This window comes from Salmo trutta, chromosome 30 (assembly GCF_901001165.1).
Source record: "Salmo trutta chromosome 30, fSalTru1.1, whole genome shotgun sequence".
NCBI classification, from domain to species: Eukaryota; Metazoa; Chordata; class Actinopteri; order Salmoniformes; family Salmonidae; genus Salmo; species Salmo trutta.
This window is the reverse complement of record NC_042986.1, coordinates 40,572,821-40,590,516: the sequence shown is the minus strand read 5'-3', so window position 1 is coordinate 40,590,516 and position 17,696 is coordinate 40,572,821. Positions and strand designations below refer to the sequence as shown.

The 17,696-nt window shown below is 43.9% G+C and overlaps 1 protein-coding gene across 1 annotated transcript in view; it reads left to right on the top strand.

Moving 5' to 3' along the window:
* The first annotated feature begins 7,663 nt into the window (after positions 1-7,663).
* The window catches only part of LOC115168686 (sortilin), a 32,642-nt gene continuing 22,609 nt past the window's right edge, over positions 7,664-17,696 (top strand). The window contains exons 1-2 of the mRNA XM_029724176.1: positions 7,664-8,311; positions 17,594-17,653. Coding sequence (XP_029580036.1) covers positions 8,060-8,311; positions 17,594-17,653 — 312 coding nt within the window. The 5' untranslated portion in view covers positions 7,664-8,059. The remainder of the gene's footprint in view (positions 8,312-17,593; positions 17,654-17,696) is intronic.

Genomic DNA, 17,696 nt, shown 5'->3' with positions numbered 1-17,696 from the left:
TTATTGCTTCTTTAATCAGAACAACAGTTTTAGGCTGTGCTAACATAATTGAAAAAGGGTTTTCTAATGATCAATTAGCCTTTTAAAATGATAAACTTGGATTAGCTAGCACAACGTGCCATTGGAACACAGGAGTGATGGTTGCTGATAATGGGCCTCTTGTCACACCCTGACCATAGAGAGCCCTTGGTTCTCTAGGGTGTTGTAGGTCAGGGCGTGACTAGGGGGTGTTCTAGTCAATTATATTTATATGTTTGGGTTTGGTATGGTTCCCAATTAGAGGAAGATGATTATAGTTGTCTCTAATTGGGGATCATACTTAAGGAGTCCCTGTTCCCACCTCCGTTGTGAGATATTGTGTTTTGTGTTAGTGTGTTGAGCACTACGACGTCACGTTCGTTGCATGTTTGTTGTTTTCTTAGTTTCACTGTATATTAAAGATGTGGAACTCAACTCATGCTGCGCCTTGGTCCGTCCTTTCCGACGAGCGTGACACCTCTGTGTGCCTATGTAGATATTCCATTAAAAATCAGCTGTTTCCAGCTACAATAGTCATTTACAACATTAACAATTTCTACACTATTTCCGATCAATTTGATGTTATTTTAATGGACACATTTTTTTTGCTTTTCTTTCAAAAACAAGGACATTTCTAAGTGATCCCAAACTTTTGAACGGTAGTGTATGTCTGATAGCTGCAGCCTCTCAACACTTTGTCCAGATGTTCATTCTCTCTCACACTGTCACTCATCATACCATGGGCTCTATGGAAAATGCTATGCATTTTTTTGATTTGTGGAAGGCAAAAAAAATGGTTTAATACACCAACCTATTACGAGTTTGATGAGGGGATATGATACAACGCTTTTTCTTGGTTGTTGTTGAGAACCTTCATGTAGGCTATGTGACTACCTTCACTTGGTTTGGTTTGGCAACGTCAAAGGCAGGGATATTTACATTATCTTTAGATTTGAAAAAAAAATGTACTTGCCTTTTTTAACCTTCTATTTTAATTGATAGATTTTTGCCCCCCCCCCCCCCATATGATTATAACTACCTACTGATCCAACATGAACTACACCTGGTATCTAAAGAGGCTGCCACAACTAGACTATGCCATCAAACAAACTACACCTGATTTCTAAAGAGGTGTCACATCCTGATCTGGATCCCTACAAATCAGCTGGGCTAGACAATCTGGACCCTCTCTTGTTAAAATTATCCGCCGCCATTGTTGCAACCCCTATTACTAGTCTGTTCAACCTCTCTTTCGTATCGTCTGAGATTCCCAAAGATTGGAAAGCGGCCGCGGTCATCCCCCTCTTCAAAGGGGGAGACACTCTAGACCCAAACTGTTACAGACCTATATCCATCCTGCCCTGCCTTTCTAATGTCCTCGAAAGCCAAGTGAACAAACAGATCACCGACCATTTCGAATACCACCATACCTTCTACGCTATGCAATCTGGTTTCCGAGCTGGTCACGGGTGCACCTCAGCCACGCTCAAGGTCCTAAACGATATCATAACCGCCATCGATAAAAGACAGTACTGTGCAGCTGTCTTCATCTACCTGGCCAAGGCTTTCGACTCTGTCAATCACCGTATTCTTATCGGCAGACTCAATAGCCTTGGTTTCTCTAATGACTGCCTTGCCTGGTTCACCAACTACTTCTCAGATAGAGTTCAGTGTGTCAAATCGGAGGGCCTGTTCTACGGACCTCTGGCAGTCTCTATGGGGGTGCCACAGGGTTTAATTTTCGGGCCGACTCTTTTCTCTGTACATATCAATGATGTCGCTCTTTCTGCGGGTGATTCTTTGATCCACCTCTACGCAGACGACACCACTCTGTATACATCTGGCCCTTCTTTGGACACTGTGTTAACAAACCTCCAAACGAGCTTCAACGCCATACAACACTCCTTCAGTGGCCTCCAACTGCTCTTCAATGCTAGTAAAACTAAATGCATGCTCTTCAACCGATCGCTGCCCGCACCCTCCACCCGACTAGCCTCACTACTCTGGACGGTTCTGACTTAGAATATGTGGACAACTATAAATACCTAGGTTTCTGGCTAGACTGTAAACTCTCCTTCCAGACTCACATTAAGCATCTCCAATCCAAAGGTAAATCTAGAATTGGCTTCCTATTTTGCAACAAAGCCTCCATTCACTCATGCTGCCAAACATACCCTCGTAAAACTGACTATCCTACCGATCCTTGACTTCGGCGATGTCATTTACAAAATAGCCTCCAACACTCTACTCAGCAAATTGGATGCAGTCTATCACAGTGCCATCCGTTTTATCACCAAAGCCTACCCACCACTGTGACCTGTATGCTCTCATTGGCTGATCCTCGCTACATATTCGTTGCCAAACCCACTGGCTCCAGGTCATCTATAAGTCTTTGCTAGGTAAAGCTCCGCCTTATCTCAGCTCACTGTCCACCATAGCAACACTCACCCTTAGCACGCGCTCCAGCAGGTATATTTCACTGGTCATCCCCAGAGCCAACACGTCATTTGGCTGCCTTTCCTTCCAGTTCTCCGCTGCCAATGACTGGAACGAATTGCAAAAATCACTGAAGTTGGAGACTTATATCTCCCTCACTAACTTTAAGCTTCAGCTGTCAGAGCAACTTACCGAACGCTGCAGCTGTACACAGCCCATCTGTAAATAGCCCATCCAACCAACTACCTACCTCATCCCCAGATTTGTTTTTGTTTTTCTGCTCATTTGTACACCAGTATTTCTACCTGTACATCCTCATCTGCACATATATCACTCCAGTGTAAATTGCTAAATTGTAATTACTTCGCCACTATTGGCCTATTTATTGCCTTCCCTCCTTACTTCATTTGCACACACTGTATACAGATTTTTCTAATGTGTTATTGACTATACGATTGTTTATCCCATGTGTAACTCTGTGTTGTTTTTGCCACACTGCTTTGCTTTATCTTGGCCAGGTCGCAGTTTGTAAATGAGAACTTGTTCTCAACTGGCCTACCTGGTAAATAAAGGTGAAATATTATATATTTTTTTAAATAAACCTGTCTTTGTGATTGTCTCCACCCCCCTCCAGGTGTCGCCCATCTTCCCCATTATCCCCTATGTATTTATACCTGTGTTCTCTGTTTGTCTGTTGCCAGTTTGTTTTGTTTTGTCAAGCCTACCAGCGGTTTCCCCTCTGCTCCAGTCTCTCGATTGTTCTTGGTTTACCGGTGTTGACCATTCTGCCTACCGTCCTGTGCCTTTACCCCACCTATCTGGATTACTGACCTCTGCCTGCCTGCTGTCCTCTACCTTTGCCCCACCTATCTGGATTACTGACCCCTGCCTGCCCTTGCCCTGTCTTTTGCCTGCCCCGGTTGGATTAATAAACTGTTGTTACTTCGATGTTGTCTGCATCTGGGTCTTACCTGAAACGTGATGGTACAAACTGGTCATGACTGACCTAGCCTAACCGGGCCAGCTGCGGAACGCCATCTTCTCCCAAGGAGCCACCATCGGTAGGCACGAGGAATTGCTTCGTGGCCTTATGGAGGGGGTCCAAACGTTGGCTGAATACCATGACCGGACATTGGACATTTTGCTGCTGGAGCAATTCCACGGGTTGTCTGGATGGCAGCCTACCACGGTGGTAACCCCACAGCCCCTCAGCCTGGCCTGCCACCTGGGCTCCCGTTGGACCCTGGCTTTTGTGCGACAATGCTTTTCGTCCCTGACGTCTCCACATAAGTCGCCACTTGCACGGTTTGTTCACAAAACAAGACTCCTCGACAAGCTCAGGCTGGTCTTCTCCAACCACTGCCTGTCCCTCACCATCCCTGGCCTCACATCTCCCTGGACATTGTCACGGGTCTTCCCCCATCTGATGGCAACACCGCCATCTTGACGGTGGTGGATCGGTTTTCCAAAGCAGACCACTTCATTCCTCTTCCCAAACTACCCTCTGCCAAAGATACGGCCCAGCTCATGGTGCAGCACGTCTTCGTGATCCATGGAATACCAGTCGACATGGCCTCTGACTGGGGCCCTCAGTTCTCGTCCCAATTCTGGAAGGCGTTCTGCACCCTCATTGGGTCATCGGCCAGCCTGTCCTCCGGGTTCCACCCCCAACGGCCAGTCGGAGCAAGCCAAACAGGACCTAGAGACTACTCTGCGCTGCCTGGTCTCCGCCAACCCCACCACCTGGAGCCAGCAGTTGGTGTGGGTCGAATACGCCCGCAACACCCTTCTCTGCTCTGCCACGGGCCTATCTCCTTTGCGTGTTACCTGGGGTATCAGCCCCCGCTCTTCCATGAGCAGGAAGAGGAGGTCGGCATACCTTCTGCCTCATGTTTGTCCACCGCTGTCGTCGTACCTGGAGGAGAGCCCGGTTGGCCCTTCTCTAGACCACCTCCAGGTATTGACGACAAGCGGATCGCCACCAGACCCCGGCTCCCCGGTATCGTCTCAGGCAGAAGGTATGGCTTTCCACCAGGGATCCGCCCCTCTGGGTGGAATCCCGCAAACTCTCCCCCCAGCTTATCGGACGGTTTTCCATCTCCAAAATCATTAGCCCCTCTGCTGTTCGTCTTTTATTGCCCCATACCCTTCTTATACATCCTACCTTTCATGTGTCCAAAGTTAAACCCATGTCTCACAGCCCTTTGTCTCCTGTTTCCAGGCCCCCCCCCCCCCCTCCCTCTCCCCCATCTCATCGACGACCAACCGGCTAACACGGTGAGGCATCTCCTGAAGGTTCGACCTCGGGGTTCCAGTACCTGGTTGACTGGGAGGGTTATGGCCCGGAGGAGAGGTGCTGGGTTCCCGCCAGAGACATCCTTGACCCAGGCTTCATCACAGATTTCCAACACCAACATCCCGGTCAACCAGGTATGTGCCCAGGTAGGACGCCAGGGGGTGCCCCTAGGGGGGGGGGGGGGTAATGTCACACCCTGATCTGTCTCACCTGTCTTTGTGATTGTCTCCACCCCCCTCCAGGTGTCGCCCATCTTCCCCATTATCCCCTATGTATTTATACCTGTGTTCTCTGTTTGTCTGTTGCCAGGTTGTTTTTTTTGTCAAGCCTACCAGTGTTTTTCCCTCTGCTCCTGTCTCTCGATTGTTCTTGTTTTCCCGGTGTTGACCATTCTGCCTACCCTGAGCCTGCCTGCCGTCCTGTACCTTTGCCCCACCTATCTGGATTACTGACCCCTGCCTGCCCTTGACCTGTCTTTTGCCTGCCCCGGTTGTTGTTACTTCGACGTTATCTGCATCTGAGTCTTACCTGAAACATGGTAAGAGGCTGCCACAACTACGCTATGCCATCTAATAAACTTGTATTTTTACAGTAGGTAGGCCTATACATGTTTTGCATGCTTATAAACATGTATTCCTATTCTTGTACAGTACCAGTCAAAAGTTTGGACACACCTACTCATTCAAGGGTTTTTCTTTATTTTTACTATTTTCTACATTGTAAAATATTAGTGAAGACATCAACTATGAAATAACACATATGGAATCATGCAGTAACAAAAAAAAGTTAAACAAATCTAAATATATTTAATAGAAACACAAGCAATGTACATTAGACCAGTGGAAATGTGTCCTTTGGTCTGATGAGTCCAGATTTTTGGTTCCAACTGCTGTGTCTTTGTGAGATGCAGAGTAAATGAACGGATGATCTCCGCATGTGTGGATCCCACCGTGAAGCATGGAGGAGTAGGTTTGATGGTGTTGGGGTGCTTTGCTGGTAACACGGTCTGTGATTTATTTAGAATTCAAGGCACCCTTAACCAGCATGGCTAAAACAGCATTATGCAGCGATATGCCATCTCATCTGGTTTGCGCTTACTGGGACTATCATTTGTTTTTCAACTGGACAATGACCCAACACACGCCCAGGCTGTGTAAGGGCTATTTGACCAAGAAGGAGAGTGATGGAGTGCTGCATCAGATGACCTGGCCTCCCCAATCACCTGACCTCAACCTTATTGAGATGGTTTGGGATGAGTTGGACCACAGATTGAAGGAAAAGCAGCGAACAAGTGCTCAGCATATGTGGGAACTCCTTAAAGACTGTTGGATAAGCATTCCAGGTGAAGCTGGTTGAGAGAATGCCAAGAGTGTACAAAGCTGTCATCAAGGCAAAGGGTGGCTACTTTGAAGAATATAAAATATATTTTGATTTGTTTAACACTTTTTTTGGTTACTACATGATTCCATATCTGTTATTTTATAGTTTTGATGTTTTCACTATTATTCTACAATGTAGAAAATAGTAAAAATAAAGAAAAACCCTGAAATGAGTACTTTTGACTGGTACTGTATATTTCCTTTGATAATTGTACATATTCTGAATCATAAATATTAACAAATTGATGAAGCTCACTGAAGGGACAAATACTTCCATAATAGAGAGAAATAGGCTAGTAATGGCATCTTTTTGTAGACACTCCTCCATGGCTGGTTGGACAAAACCTATTGGGAAATGAATGCCGTTTTTGGATAAACGCCCGGAAATAAGGTCTGTGGTAAACACAGGTTTAGGAGATCTGATACGTTTTGTTCTATCAGCTAACGTGACTTTTTGTGAATTTTGAAGCATTTATGTATGAAAAAAAAGCACATAAATCACATTAAGGCTTCATTATTCATAAAGGTCAGGTTAACTGACTAATAGTCACTCATAGAACAAAACATGAAGGCTTCATAACTTATAAAGGTCATGTTAACTAACCCTTATTTTGACAAAGAACAAAACGTATCAGATCTCCTAAGCCTGTGTTTACCTCAGACCTTATTATCGTCGTCTATCCCTACAAGCTGGTTTCGACGAGATTGCACAGCCACAACACAAAAGTGGCTATATCGTAATAAAAAAGTGGAAAACAAAAATTAGCTTTTTGGTTAGACATAAGGTTAGAAGTGTGGTTAGGGTTAATGTTAGGTTTAAAATCACATTTTAAAAAGATAAATTGTATTAATCATTGTTTATGTTTATGACTTTGTGGCTGTGCCAACTAGTGACAGGCCTACAAGCTGGCGAGTAGTCCTTAAAACCGGAAATTAGTTACCTCTGGTTCGTTTAGTCATGTGGAAAATGAAAGGGGAAAGAAAATGGTTTTTGGATAGACGACGATAATAAGGTCTGAGGTTAACACAGGCTTGTGAGATCTTATATGTTTTGTTCTATGAGATATTAGTCAGACAACATGACCGTATTTTTGGCGTTTATCTAAAACCCTATAAAAACTCCATTCATTTCATTTGTAACTGTGTTGTTGTATGTTGTCGAACTGCTTTGCTTTATCTTGGCCAGGTCGCAATTCTAAATGAGAACTTGTTCTCAACTTGCCTACCTGGTTAAATAATGGTGAAATACATTTTTTTTTTACAAAAAAATCCCCATAGGCTTTGTCTAACGAACCATGGTGAAGTTGGTGCCTACAAAAAGACGCCATTATTATTGCTCTCTATCGGTATATCCATTATCTTTGTCTCTATAGAATAGCTGTAGTGACCTCAACCAAGCTTGACAAGGCTTTGCCAGCTATCAGAAAATTGTGTGATAGGAAGTACGAATGGGGTCTTAACCAATCAGAAGACTCACTTTCAGTGTCAAACACAGTAAAAATCCAATCACAGCAGGCTATCTGCAAAGGTGTGTAATATCCATCCCATAGACACAATTTCATGCACCGTTACATTGTATAATTTTTGCACAAGGAGTTGCACGGTGGACAATTGGACCGAATGCATCTCGGCAAATTAGTGCGTCTGATTTGTTTTTAGCTGGGGACTTCCGACTTTTTTTTCCGCGCATCAGGACGTAAAACTAAGCGCTCTGGAGACTGGAGCGCACCGCCTCAAATAGGAGTCTATGACCCATGCAGAGCATACAAAGCCCGAAGTAGGCTACCACTCGCTGTCAGGACTACTGTTTGTGTTGATGTCATCGGCGGCCGTGTTCCGAACCGGAGCGACCCACAATTTATAGTCAGGATTACTAGAATAACAAATATATAGCGTATTATAATAGTCGTGTTTTTGGCCAACAGTGAATATGGGAGTTCTGGCGCACTGTGTTATTTTTTTAATATTCCAGCATTTAACGTTATCTTATGATTTTAAAGAAGGACTATATAACAGCGGTCAGTATGAATTTGTGAAAGATCCCAGTTTGAATATCGAAAAGAGATCACCAGATTTAGATTCTGAATCATCCGACCACATTAGGAGCAGAAGAAGTGCGGATCAAGGAGACTGTAACCGTCTCCAGGGATTCGACACCGAGTTGACTAACAACACCCAAACCGTAAGTTAACCCCGCAGATCCGGTTAGGTTACACTTCACCGATATAATAGGTTAATGCTCTGTAGGTGACACTTTACCTCGACAATAATTATCCTCATAAGAACATGACTACTCCCTTCTCAAATGACGTGGGTTTTAACAGTGCAACTGATCTGTTACGGTTGCCATGCAACTAACCAAATATCATCTATTCTCCAGTTGTGTACAACACTTCTTGAACGAGATTCAATGTTTTCATGTTTGATTCACTAAACTATCGTCAAGCCAGCCCTTACAACAAAACAATATTGCCGTTTTGAAACTTTATCGAATGTTGTATTTTGGACGCATTTGCTGTTATACTGCTGTTATACTGCACTCTGACTGCAATATTTATTCGTAAGGACTACCGGGGATCCATAATAAATACAAATCAAGATAAATGTTTATTTGTCACATGCTTCGTAGACAAGTGTAACGCGTACCCCCCCCTTTACTTGCGGATATTTTTCCAACAGTACATGATTGACACAAGTAGGCTACTGGAGTTAAAGATGACTTCAACTCCGTACAGTGCAGGACTGTGGGTTATAATCTTCAATTTAGCATCTCTGTAGCTAATTGTTTAAGGGTACCTGTAAATCATGTCACGTTTAATCTTATGTGAGTTTAGCATACAGTTTGTTTTCTGCTGTACAGCTCTAATACAGTATAGAAATACAAAGAGCAATTCATTTAAATGTTTTGTTCCCACCCAGTGCAGTACTGGATGGAGGACATTCTCTAGTCTAGTGTAAACATATTGTAATGACCTGACTAGATCATAAAGGAACAATTGGGTCGCTACAATATACTACTATGCGTCTCCAGTTAGTCCTGTCTCTCAACTGTTAGCTCTCTAATGGTTATGAGTTTGACCTATATTTCCCCACAGGAATGATGCTGCTGTACTTCATACTAGGCCTGGCTTAGCTACCTTGTTTTTTCACATTGCTTAAACTGACATTATTTTTCAATAAGGAGATATTCTTTATCTATGTAAAGCTATAGACAATAGTTGTAACCCTAGTGTACATTTTGATAGTTAGGTAATTCATGGAATGATGGTGGTGTACATCATACTATAAGTGATGTGGCCTGCTAGCTTGTTTTCATTTTCTGCCTAACTCTAGAATAGATAGTAAAATATCCTGTGGAGTCTATGGAGGGTATTTCAGATCCTGTGGAGTCTATGGGGGGTATTTCAGATCCTGTGTAGTCTATGGGGGGTATTTCAGATTCTGTGTAGTCTATGGGGGGTATTTCAGATCCTGTGTAGTCTATGGGGGGTATTTCAGATCCTGTGTAGTCTATGGGGGGTATTTCAGATCCTGTGTAGTCTATGGGGGGTATTTCAGATGCAGTGTAGTCTATGGAGGGTATTTCAGATCCTGTGTAGTCTATGGAGGGTATTTCAGATCCTGTGGAGTCTCTGGAGGGTATTTCAGATCCTGTGGAGTCTATGGAGGGTATTTCAGATCCTGTGTAGTCTATGGAGGGTATTTCAGATCCTGTGTAGTCTATGGAGGGTATTTCAGATCCTGTGGAGTCTCTGGAGGGTATTTCAGATCCTGTGGAGTCTCTGGAGGGTATTTCAGATCCTGTGGAGTCTATGGAGGGTATTTCAGATCCTGTGGAGTCTATGGAGGGTATTTCAGATCCTGTGGAGTCTATGGGGGGTATTTCAGATCCTGTGTAGTCTATGGGGGGTATTTCAGATCCTGTGGAGTCTCTGGAGGGTATTTCAGATCCTGTGTAGTCTATGGAGGGTATTTCAGATCCTGTGTAGTCTACGGGGGTATTTCAGATGCAGTGTAGTCTATGGAGGGTATTTCAGATCCTGTGGAGTCTATGGAGGGTATTTCAGATCCTGTGGAGTCTATGGAGGGTATTTTCAAGAAAGTACTGGTGTCACCAGGTGTGAGTTTAGTAGTTAGGCATTTTGGTTATCAAATTCACACATGCAAAACCTGTAGTTCATATTGTAGTTCAGGCTACCTTGTTTTCATGTGCTGGCGCAGTGTGTCTGGATGGTAAAATAGGCAAACGTGTTTTTCAAGAATGGTAATAGGCTAGGCATATTGGGAAAGGGTGTGTGTAGTTGTTATATATGTTCCCAAGCAACTGTTTCTGCTTCTGAGAGCACATCTGACATTTACGCTAGGCTACTTGGCAGAACTGATGAGAATTGGGAGTAGGCCCATATTCATAGGTTTTTGACTATTCATTGATCATCCTTGAGTTGTTTCTACAACTTGGATTGGAGTCCATCTGTGGTAAATTCTATTGATTGGACATGATTTGGAAAGGCACAGATCTGGGGGAAGGTACCAAAAAATGTGGAAGAAGTTTTGGAACCACCAAGACTCTTCCTAGAGCTGGCCGCCGGGCCAAACTGAGCCACCGGGGGAGAAGGATCCGATGGTCACTCTTGACAAAGCTCTAGAGTTCCTCTGTGGAGATGGGAGAACATTCCAGAAGGACAACCATCTCTGTAGCACTCCACCAATCAGGCCTTTATGATAGAGTGGCCAGACAGAAGCCACTCAGTAAAAGGCACATGACAGCCCACTTGGAGTTTGCCAAAAGGCACCTAAAGACTCTCAGACCATGAGAAACAAGATTCTCTGGTCTGATGACACCAAGATTGAACTCTTTGACCTGAATGCCAAGCGTCACGTCTGGAGGAAACCTGGCACCATCCCTATGGTGAAGCATGGTGGTGGCAGCATCATGCTGTGGGGATATTTTTCAGCGGCAGGGACTGGGAGACTAGTCACGATGAAGGCAAAGCTAAACTAAACCAAGTACAGAGAGATCCTTGACAAAAACCTGCTCCAGAGCGCTTAGGACCACAGACTGGGGCGAAGGTTCACCTTCCAACAGGACAACGACCCTAAGCACACAGCCAAGACAACTTAGGAGTGGCTTCGGGACAAGCCTCAATGTCCTTCAGTGGCCCAGCCAGAGCCCGGACTTGAACCCGATCGACCATCTCTGGAGAAACCTGAAAAATAGCTGTGCAGCAACGCTCCCCATCCAACCTGACAGAGTTTGAGAGGATCTGCAGAGAAGAATGGGAGAAACTTCCCAAATACAGGTGTGCCAAGCTTGTAACGTCATACCCAAGAAGACTCAATGTTGTATTTGCTGTCATAGGTGCTTCAACAAAGTACTGAGTAAACGGTCTGAATACTTATGTAAATGTGATATTTCAGTTTTCAAATTTCTAGAAAGCAGTTTTTGCTTTGTCATTATGGGGTATTGTTGTGTAGATGGATGAGGGGAAAAATACAATTGTAATACATTTTAGAATCAGGCTGTAACCTAACAAACTGTGGGGAAAGTCAAGGGGTCTGAATACTTTCCGAATGCACTGTATATCATGAACATGCTGCTGACTGCCTTTCTTAATGATGTTGTCCTCAAACACCCTGTAGCTAGCTCTTCCTTGAAGCGCAGTCTAATTTCAGATCACCAGATGTCCTTGAAACAGGGCTATATTCTTATCTGGCTGTGTTAACACAGGATAGAGTAAACCGATTTTAACATCTTATCCAATACATCTGTGGTCTATTCGGATAACAAACAGCTTACCCACAGACACCTCGTTGATTTAGTTGGTAGTTCCTGATAAGAATGTGTGTATGTCCTGTTCTTGATTGTCCTTACCGCCGTCTTTCATTACCTTCTAGCAAGTAACAACAAATTGCATTTAGTATAAACATTTTAGTAGAAACTTATATGATGCACTTTCTTCTAAATAATACCTTCCTCCTACGTATGAATGTGTTATTGCACGTTGGCTACATCACACATAAGGAAGCTTGACATGATTCAGAAGTGGTAACACCAGGCCCTGAGGGGAAAGAGTAGGGACACTACCTCCTCTACCCTAGTTAACCTCTGATGAAGCATCAGGCCCTGAGGGGAAAGAGTAGGGACACTACCTCCTCTACCCTAGTTAAACCTCTGATGAAGCATCAGGCCCTGAGGGGAAAGAGTAGGGACACTACCTCCTCTACCTTAGTTAACCTCTGATGAAGCATCAGGCCCTGAGGGGAAAGAGTAGGGACACTACCTCCTCTACCTTAGTTAAACCTCTGATGAAGCATCAGGCCCTGAGGGGAAAGAGTAGGGACACTACCTCCTCTACCTTAGTTAACCTCTGATGAAGCATCAGGCCCTGAGGGGAAAGAGTAGGGACACCACCTCCTCTACCCTAGTTAACCTCTGATGAAGCATCAGGCCCTGAGGGGAAAGAGTAGGGACACCATCTCCTGCACCCTAGTTAACCTCTGATGAAGCACCAGGTCCTGAGGGGAAAGAGTAGGGACACCACCTCCTGCACCCTAGTTAACCTCTGATGAAGCACCAGGTCCTGAGGGGAAAGAGTAGGGACACCACCTCCTGCACCCTAGTTAACCTCTGATGAAGCATCAGGCCCTGAGGGGAAAGAGTAGGGACACCACCTCCTGCACCCTAGTTAACCTCTGATGAAGCATCAGGCCCTGAGGGGAAAGAGTAGGGACACCACCTCCTGCACCCTAGTTAACCTCTGACAATGAACAATCAGCTTTATAGTCAGTCCTTGGAAACAATTTGTAGATCTCTGAACCAACCGTGAATAGGACAAACAATGACCACTTAGTAATTCTGGGTTTCCCAAAACACAATAAATGGATTAATTCCTGTACATACAGTATCATGTTGTCACAGATCTTCTTAGAGTCATGCACTGATAATGATTGACATAGTTTCAGATCTAACGCCATTCGTCCAGCCATTCCAAAGCGATATACTTTGCATAGTTTCTCTGTCCCAGCCAGACCTTGAAGCCAAAGGCAGGATTATGGGTAATCTAGAGACTAAATGTGTGTCCCAAATGCCACACCTTCTCCTATGAGCCCTGGTCAAAAGTAGTGAACTTTATAGTGAATAGGGTCCTATTTTGGAAGAACCCTAAAGACTGAAGGCAGAATTCCAAGAGGCTCAACCTAAATGTCCTCCATAGGTCCAACATACTCCTGTTTGGGTACCGTACAGCATAGTTCCCACTGCAGCTTATAGCAGACCTGGGTTTACATACTATTTGAAAAATTTCAAATCTATTAAATACTTTGAGAGTTTGCCTGGAGTGCCAGGCGCACTTTTGGGACCGGGCCAATTGGTTCCATTGCAGCAGGCAATCTCAATCAAGTACAGATGAAGTATTTGAAATGATTTCAAATAGTATTTGGACCCAGGTCTGGTTTATAGATAGTGCTGACCGGATGTGGCGTGGGCCTAATCCTATGAATGTCCACATAGTGAAAGAGTAGAGTACAGTAACCGCTTGATGAGATTAAGAGTTTAAGTATCTTATTCTAGCTAGCTAGCAGAACTAACAGCTCCGGTCAGAAATCCATGCTTTTGGTTTAATTTCCCTGGCACTGGTTTCCACATGCTAACGTTTTAGCAGTTGTGGCACAAATCCCATTTCAAGTCATATTAGCATTTTTTTTTTCACGCATCATTTTCAAATCATCTATAAGTGACTGTTGAGTTTCACAATCAATTTTAGATCTTTTTGGAGGATTTGGATAAAAATGCTAATATCGGTACCAGCCAGGATTTGATTGGATGTTTGCCACAACTGCTAAAACCATAAGCATGTAGATACAGTGCCAGGTAAACTAAACCAAAACATGGATTGCTGTCATAAGGAAAACATGTCATTTTTTGTAATTTGGGTTAAGTACGTGTATGTTTGACTCTTCTTCTAAAGAGGATTTGGCAGTTGATTGACAGTTGGGACTAGTTGTACTATAGTGCAGCCTCCTACTGTGAGGACATTTTGGTCCAAGGCCTACTGGTCTGGTTCTGCACGCTAAGGATTAGCGGTGCTTGGCTTTGTAACACTCTAGTGTCTACATGTGATGCTTTGTAACACTTGGGTGTCTGGAGAGTGAGAGGCAGACGCATGGTACAGCAGTAAGGAGGGAAAGGGCGTTAGGCTCACTTGTGCACGCAAACATACATAATACTTATGTTACATAGCTATTTGGGCACTTTATACAATTTTGATTAGGCGTATATATATCTAACTGGTGTGTGTGTGTGTGTGTATTTACGTCATTTAGCAGACGCTCTTATCCAGAGCGACTTACAAATTGGTGCATTCACCATATGATATCCAGTGTATATATACAAAAGTATGTGGACACCCCTTCAAATTAGTGGATTCGGCTATTTCAGCCACACACGTTGCAGCCACACCCGTTGCTGACAGGTGGATAAAATCGAGCACACCGCCATGCAATCTCCATAGACAAACATTGGCATTAGAATGGCCTCACTGAAGAGCTCAGTGACTTTAGACGTGGCACCGTCAAAAGATGCCACCTTTTTCGTCAAATTTCTGCCCTGCTAGAACTTCCCCGGTTAGCTCTAAGTGCTGTTTTTGTGAAGTGGAAACGTCTAGGAGCAACAATGGCTCAGCCGCTAAGTGGTAGGCCACACAAGCTCACAGAATTGCTGTAGCACGTAATACGTAAAAATGGATCCTTGGTTGAAGCACTCACAACCGAGTTCCAAACTGCCTCTGGAAGTAAAAGTCAGCACAAGAACTGTTCGTCAGGAGCTTCATGAAATGGGTTTCCATGGCCGAGCAGCCGCACACCATGATCACCATGCGCAATGCCAAGTGTCGACTGGAGTGGTGTAAAGCTCGCCGCCATTGGGCTCTGGAGCTCTGGAGCAGTGGAAATGCGTTCTCTGGAGTGATGAATCACGCTTCACTATCTGGCAGTCCGACAGACGAATCTGTGTTTGGTGGATGCCAGGAAAACGCTACCTGCCCGAATGAATAGTGCCAACTGTAAAGTTTGGTGGAGGAGGAATAATGGTCTGGGGCTGTTTTTCATGGTTCGGGCCCCTTAGTTCCAGTGAAGGGAAATCTTAACGCTACGGCATACATTGATATTCTACATGATTCTGTGCTTCCAACTTGTGGCAACTGTTTCAGCATGACAATGCCCCTGTGCACAAAGCGAGGTCCATACAGAAATGTATTGTTGAGATTGGTGTGGAAGCACTTGACTGGCCTGCACAGAGCCCTGCCCTCAACCCCATCGAACACCTTTGGGATAAATTGGAACGCCGACTGCCAGGCCTAATCGTCCAACATCAGTGCCCGACCTCACTAATGATCTTCCAGCTGAACGGAAGCAAATCCCCTCAGCAATGTTCCAACATCAAGTGGAAAGCTTTCCCAGAAGAGTAGAGGCTGTTATGGCAGCAAAGGGGGAGATCAACTCCATATTAACACCCATGATTTTGGAATGAGATGTTAGACGAGAAGGTGTCCACATACTTTTGGTCATGTAGTGTAAATTCCAGTTAGACAACGTGCTACCAGTCAGAACAAGATATTTTGGTCATGTGGTGTATATTCCAGTCAGAACAATATATTTTGGTCATGTGGTGTATATCCTTATTACGTTATTAGATCTTCTGCAGTTAATTTTCAAGATCACATATGCCTAAAAACCGCTCCTGTTTTATTACACACCCCATGACTAATGTGATGGATTTCTTCCTTTTTAGTTACAGTTGAAGTCAGAAGTTTACATACACTTAGGTTGGAGTCATTAAAACTCGTTTTTCAACCACTCCAGAAATTTCTTCTTAACAAACTGTAGTTTTGGCAAGTCGGTTAGGACATCTACTTTGTGCATGACACAAGTCATTTGTCCAACAATTGTTTACAGACATTATTTCACTTATAATTCACTGTATCACAATTCCAGTGTGTCAGAAGTTTACATACACTAAGTTGACTGTGCCTTTTAAACAGCTTCAAAAATTCCAGAAAATGATGTCATGGCTTTAGAAGCTTCTGATAGGCTAATTGACATCATTTGAGTCAATTGGAGGTGTACCTGTGGATGTATTTCAAGGCCTACCTTCAAACTCAGTGCCCATTTGCTTGAATGGTAGACCTCCACAAGTCTGATTCATCCTTGGGAGCAATTTCCAAACGCCTGAAGGTACCACATTCATCTGTACAAACAATAGTACGCAAGTATAAACACCATGGGATCACGCAGCCGTCATAACGCTCAGGAAGGAGACGTGTTCTGTCTCCTAGAGATGAACATACTTTGGTGCGAAAAAGTGCAAATCAATCCCAGAACAACAGCAAAGGACCTTGTGAAGATGCTGGAGTAAAAGGGTACAAAAATATCTATGTCCACAGTTAGACGAGTCCTATATCGACATAACCTGAATGGCTGCTCAGCAAGGAAGAAGCCACTGCTCCAAAACTAGCCATAAAAAAATCCAGACTACGGTTTGCAACTGCACAAAGATCGTACTTTTTGGAGAAATGTCCTCTGGTCTGATGAAACAAAATTAGAACTGTTTGGCCATTATGACCATTGTTATGTTTGGAGGATAAAGGGGGAGGCTTGCAAGCCGAAGAACACCATCCCAACCGTGAAGTGCTGGAATGGCAACATCCTGTTGTGGGAGTGCTTTGCTGCAGGAGGGACTGGTGCACTTAGATGGTATCACAAAATAGATGGTATCATGAGGAAGGAAAATTATGTGGATAAATTGAAGCAACATTTCAAGACATCAGTCAGGAAGTTAAAGCTTGGTCGGAAATGGGTCTTCCAAGTGGATAATGACCCCAAGCATACTTCCAAAGTTGTGGCCAAAATGGCTTAAGGACAACAAAGTCAAGGTATTGGAGTGGCCATCACAAAGCCCTGACCTCAATCGTATAGAATATTTGTGGGCAGAACTGAAAAAGTGTGTGCGAGCAAGGAGGCCTACAAACCTGACCCAGTTACACCAGCTCTGTCAGGAGGAACGGGCCAAAATTCACCCAACTTATTGTGGGAAGCTTGTGGAAGGCTACCCGAAACATTTGACCCAAGTTAAACAATTTAAAGGCAATGCTACCAAATACTAATTGAGTGTATGGAAACTTCTGACCCACTGGGAATGTGACGAAAGAAATAAAAGCTGAAATAAATCTCTACTATTTTTCAGACATTTCACATTCTTAAAATAAAGTGGTGATCCTAACTGACCTAAGACAGGGAATTTTTACTTGGATTAAATGTCAGGAATTGTGAAAAAACAGAGTTTTAAATGTATTTGGCTAAGGTGTATGTAAACTTCCGACTTCAACTGTATGTATGTGATGCATATCAGTCTGTCAACAATAAACAGAATGCAAATATTCTGATTATCTCACTTTTCTTTTCTTCTCAGTTTTCCTTCAATGACCTGAGTGGGTCCGTGTCACTGGCCTGGGTTGGAGACGCCACCGGGGTGAGTTTTACCATGTCCTGTCCTAATTATGTGCTGATTTTAA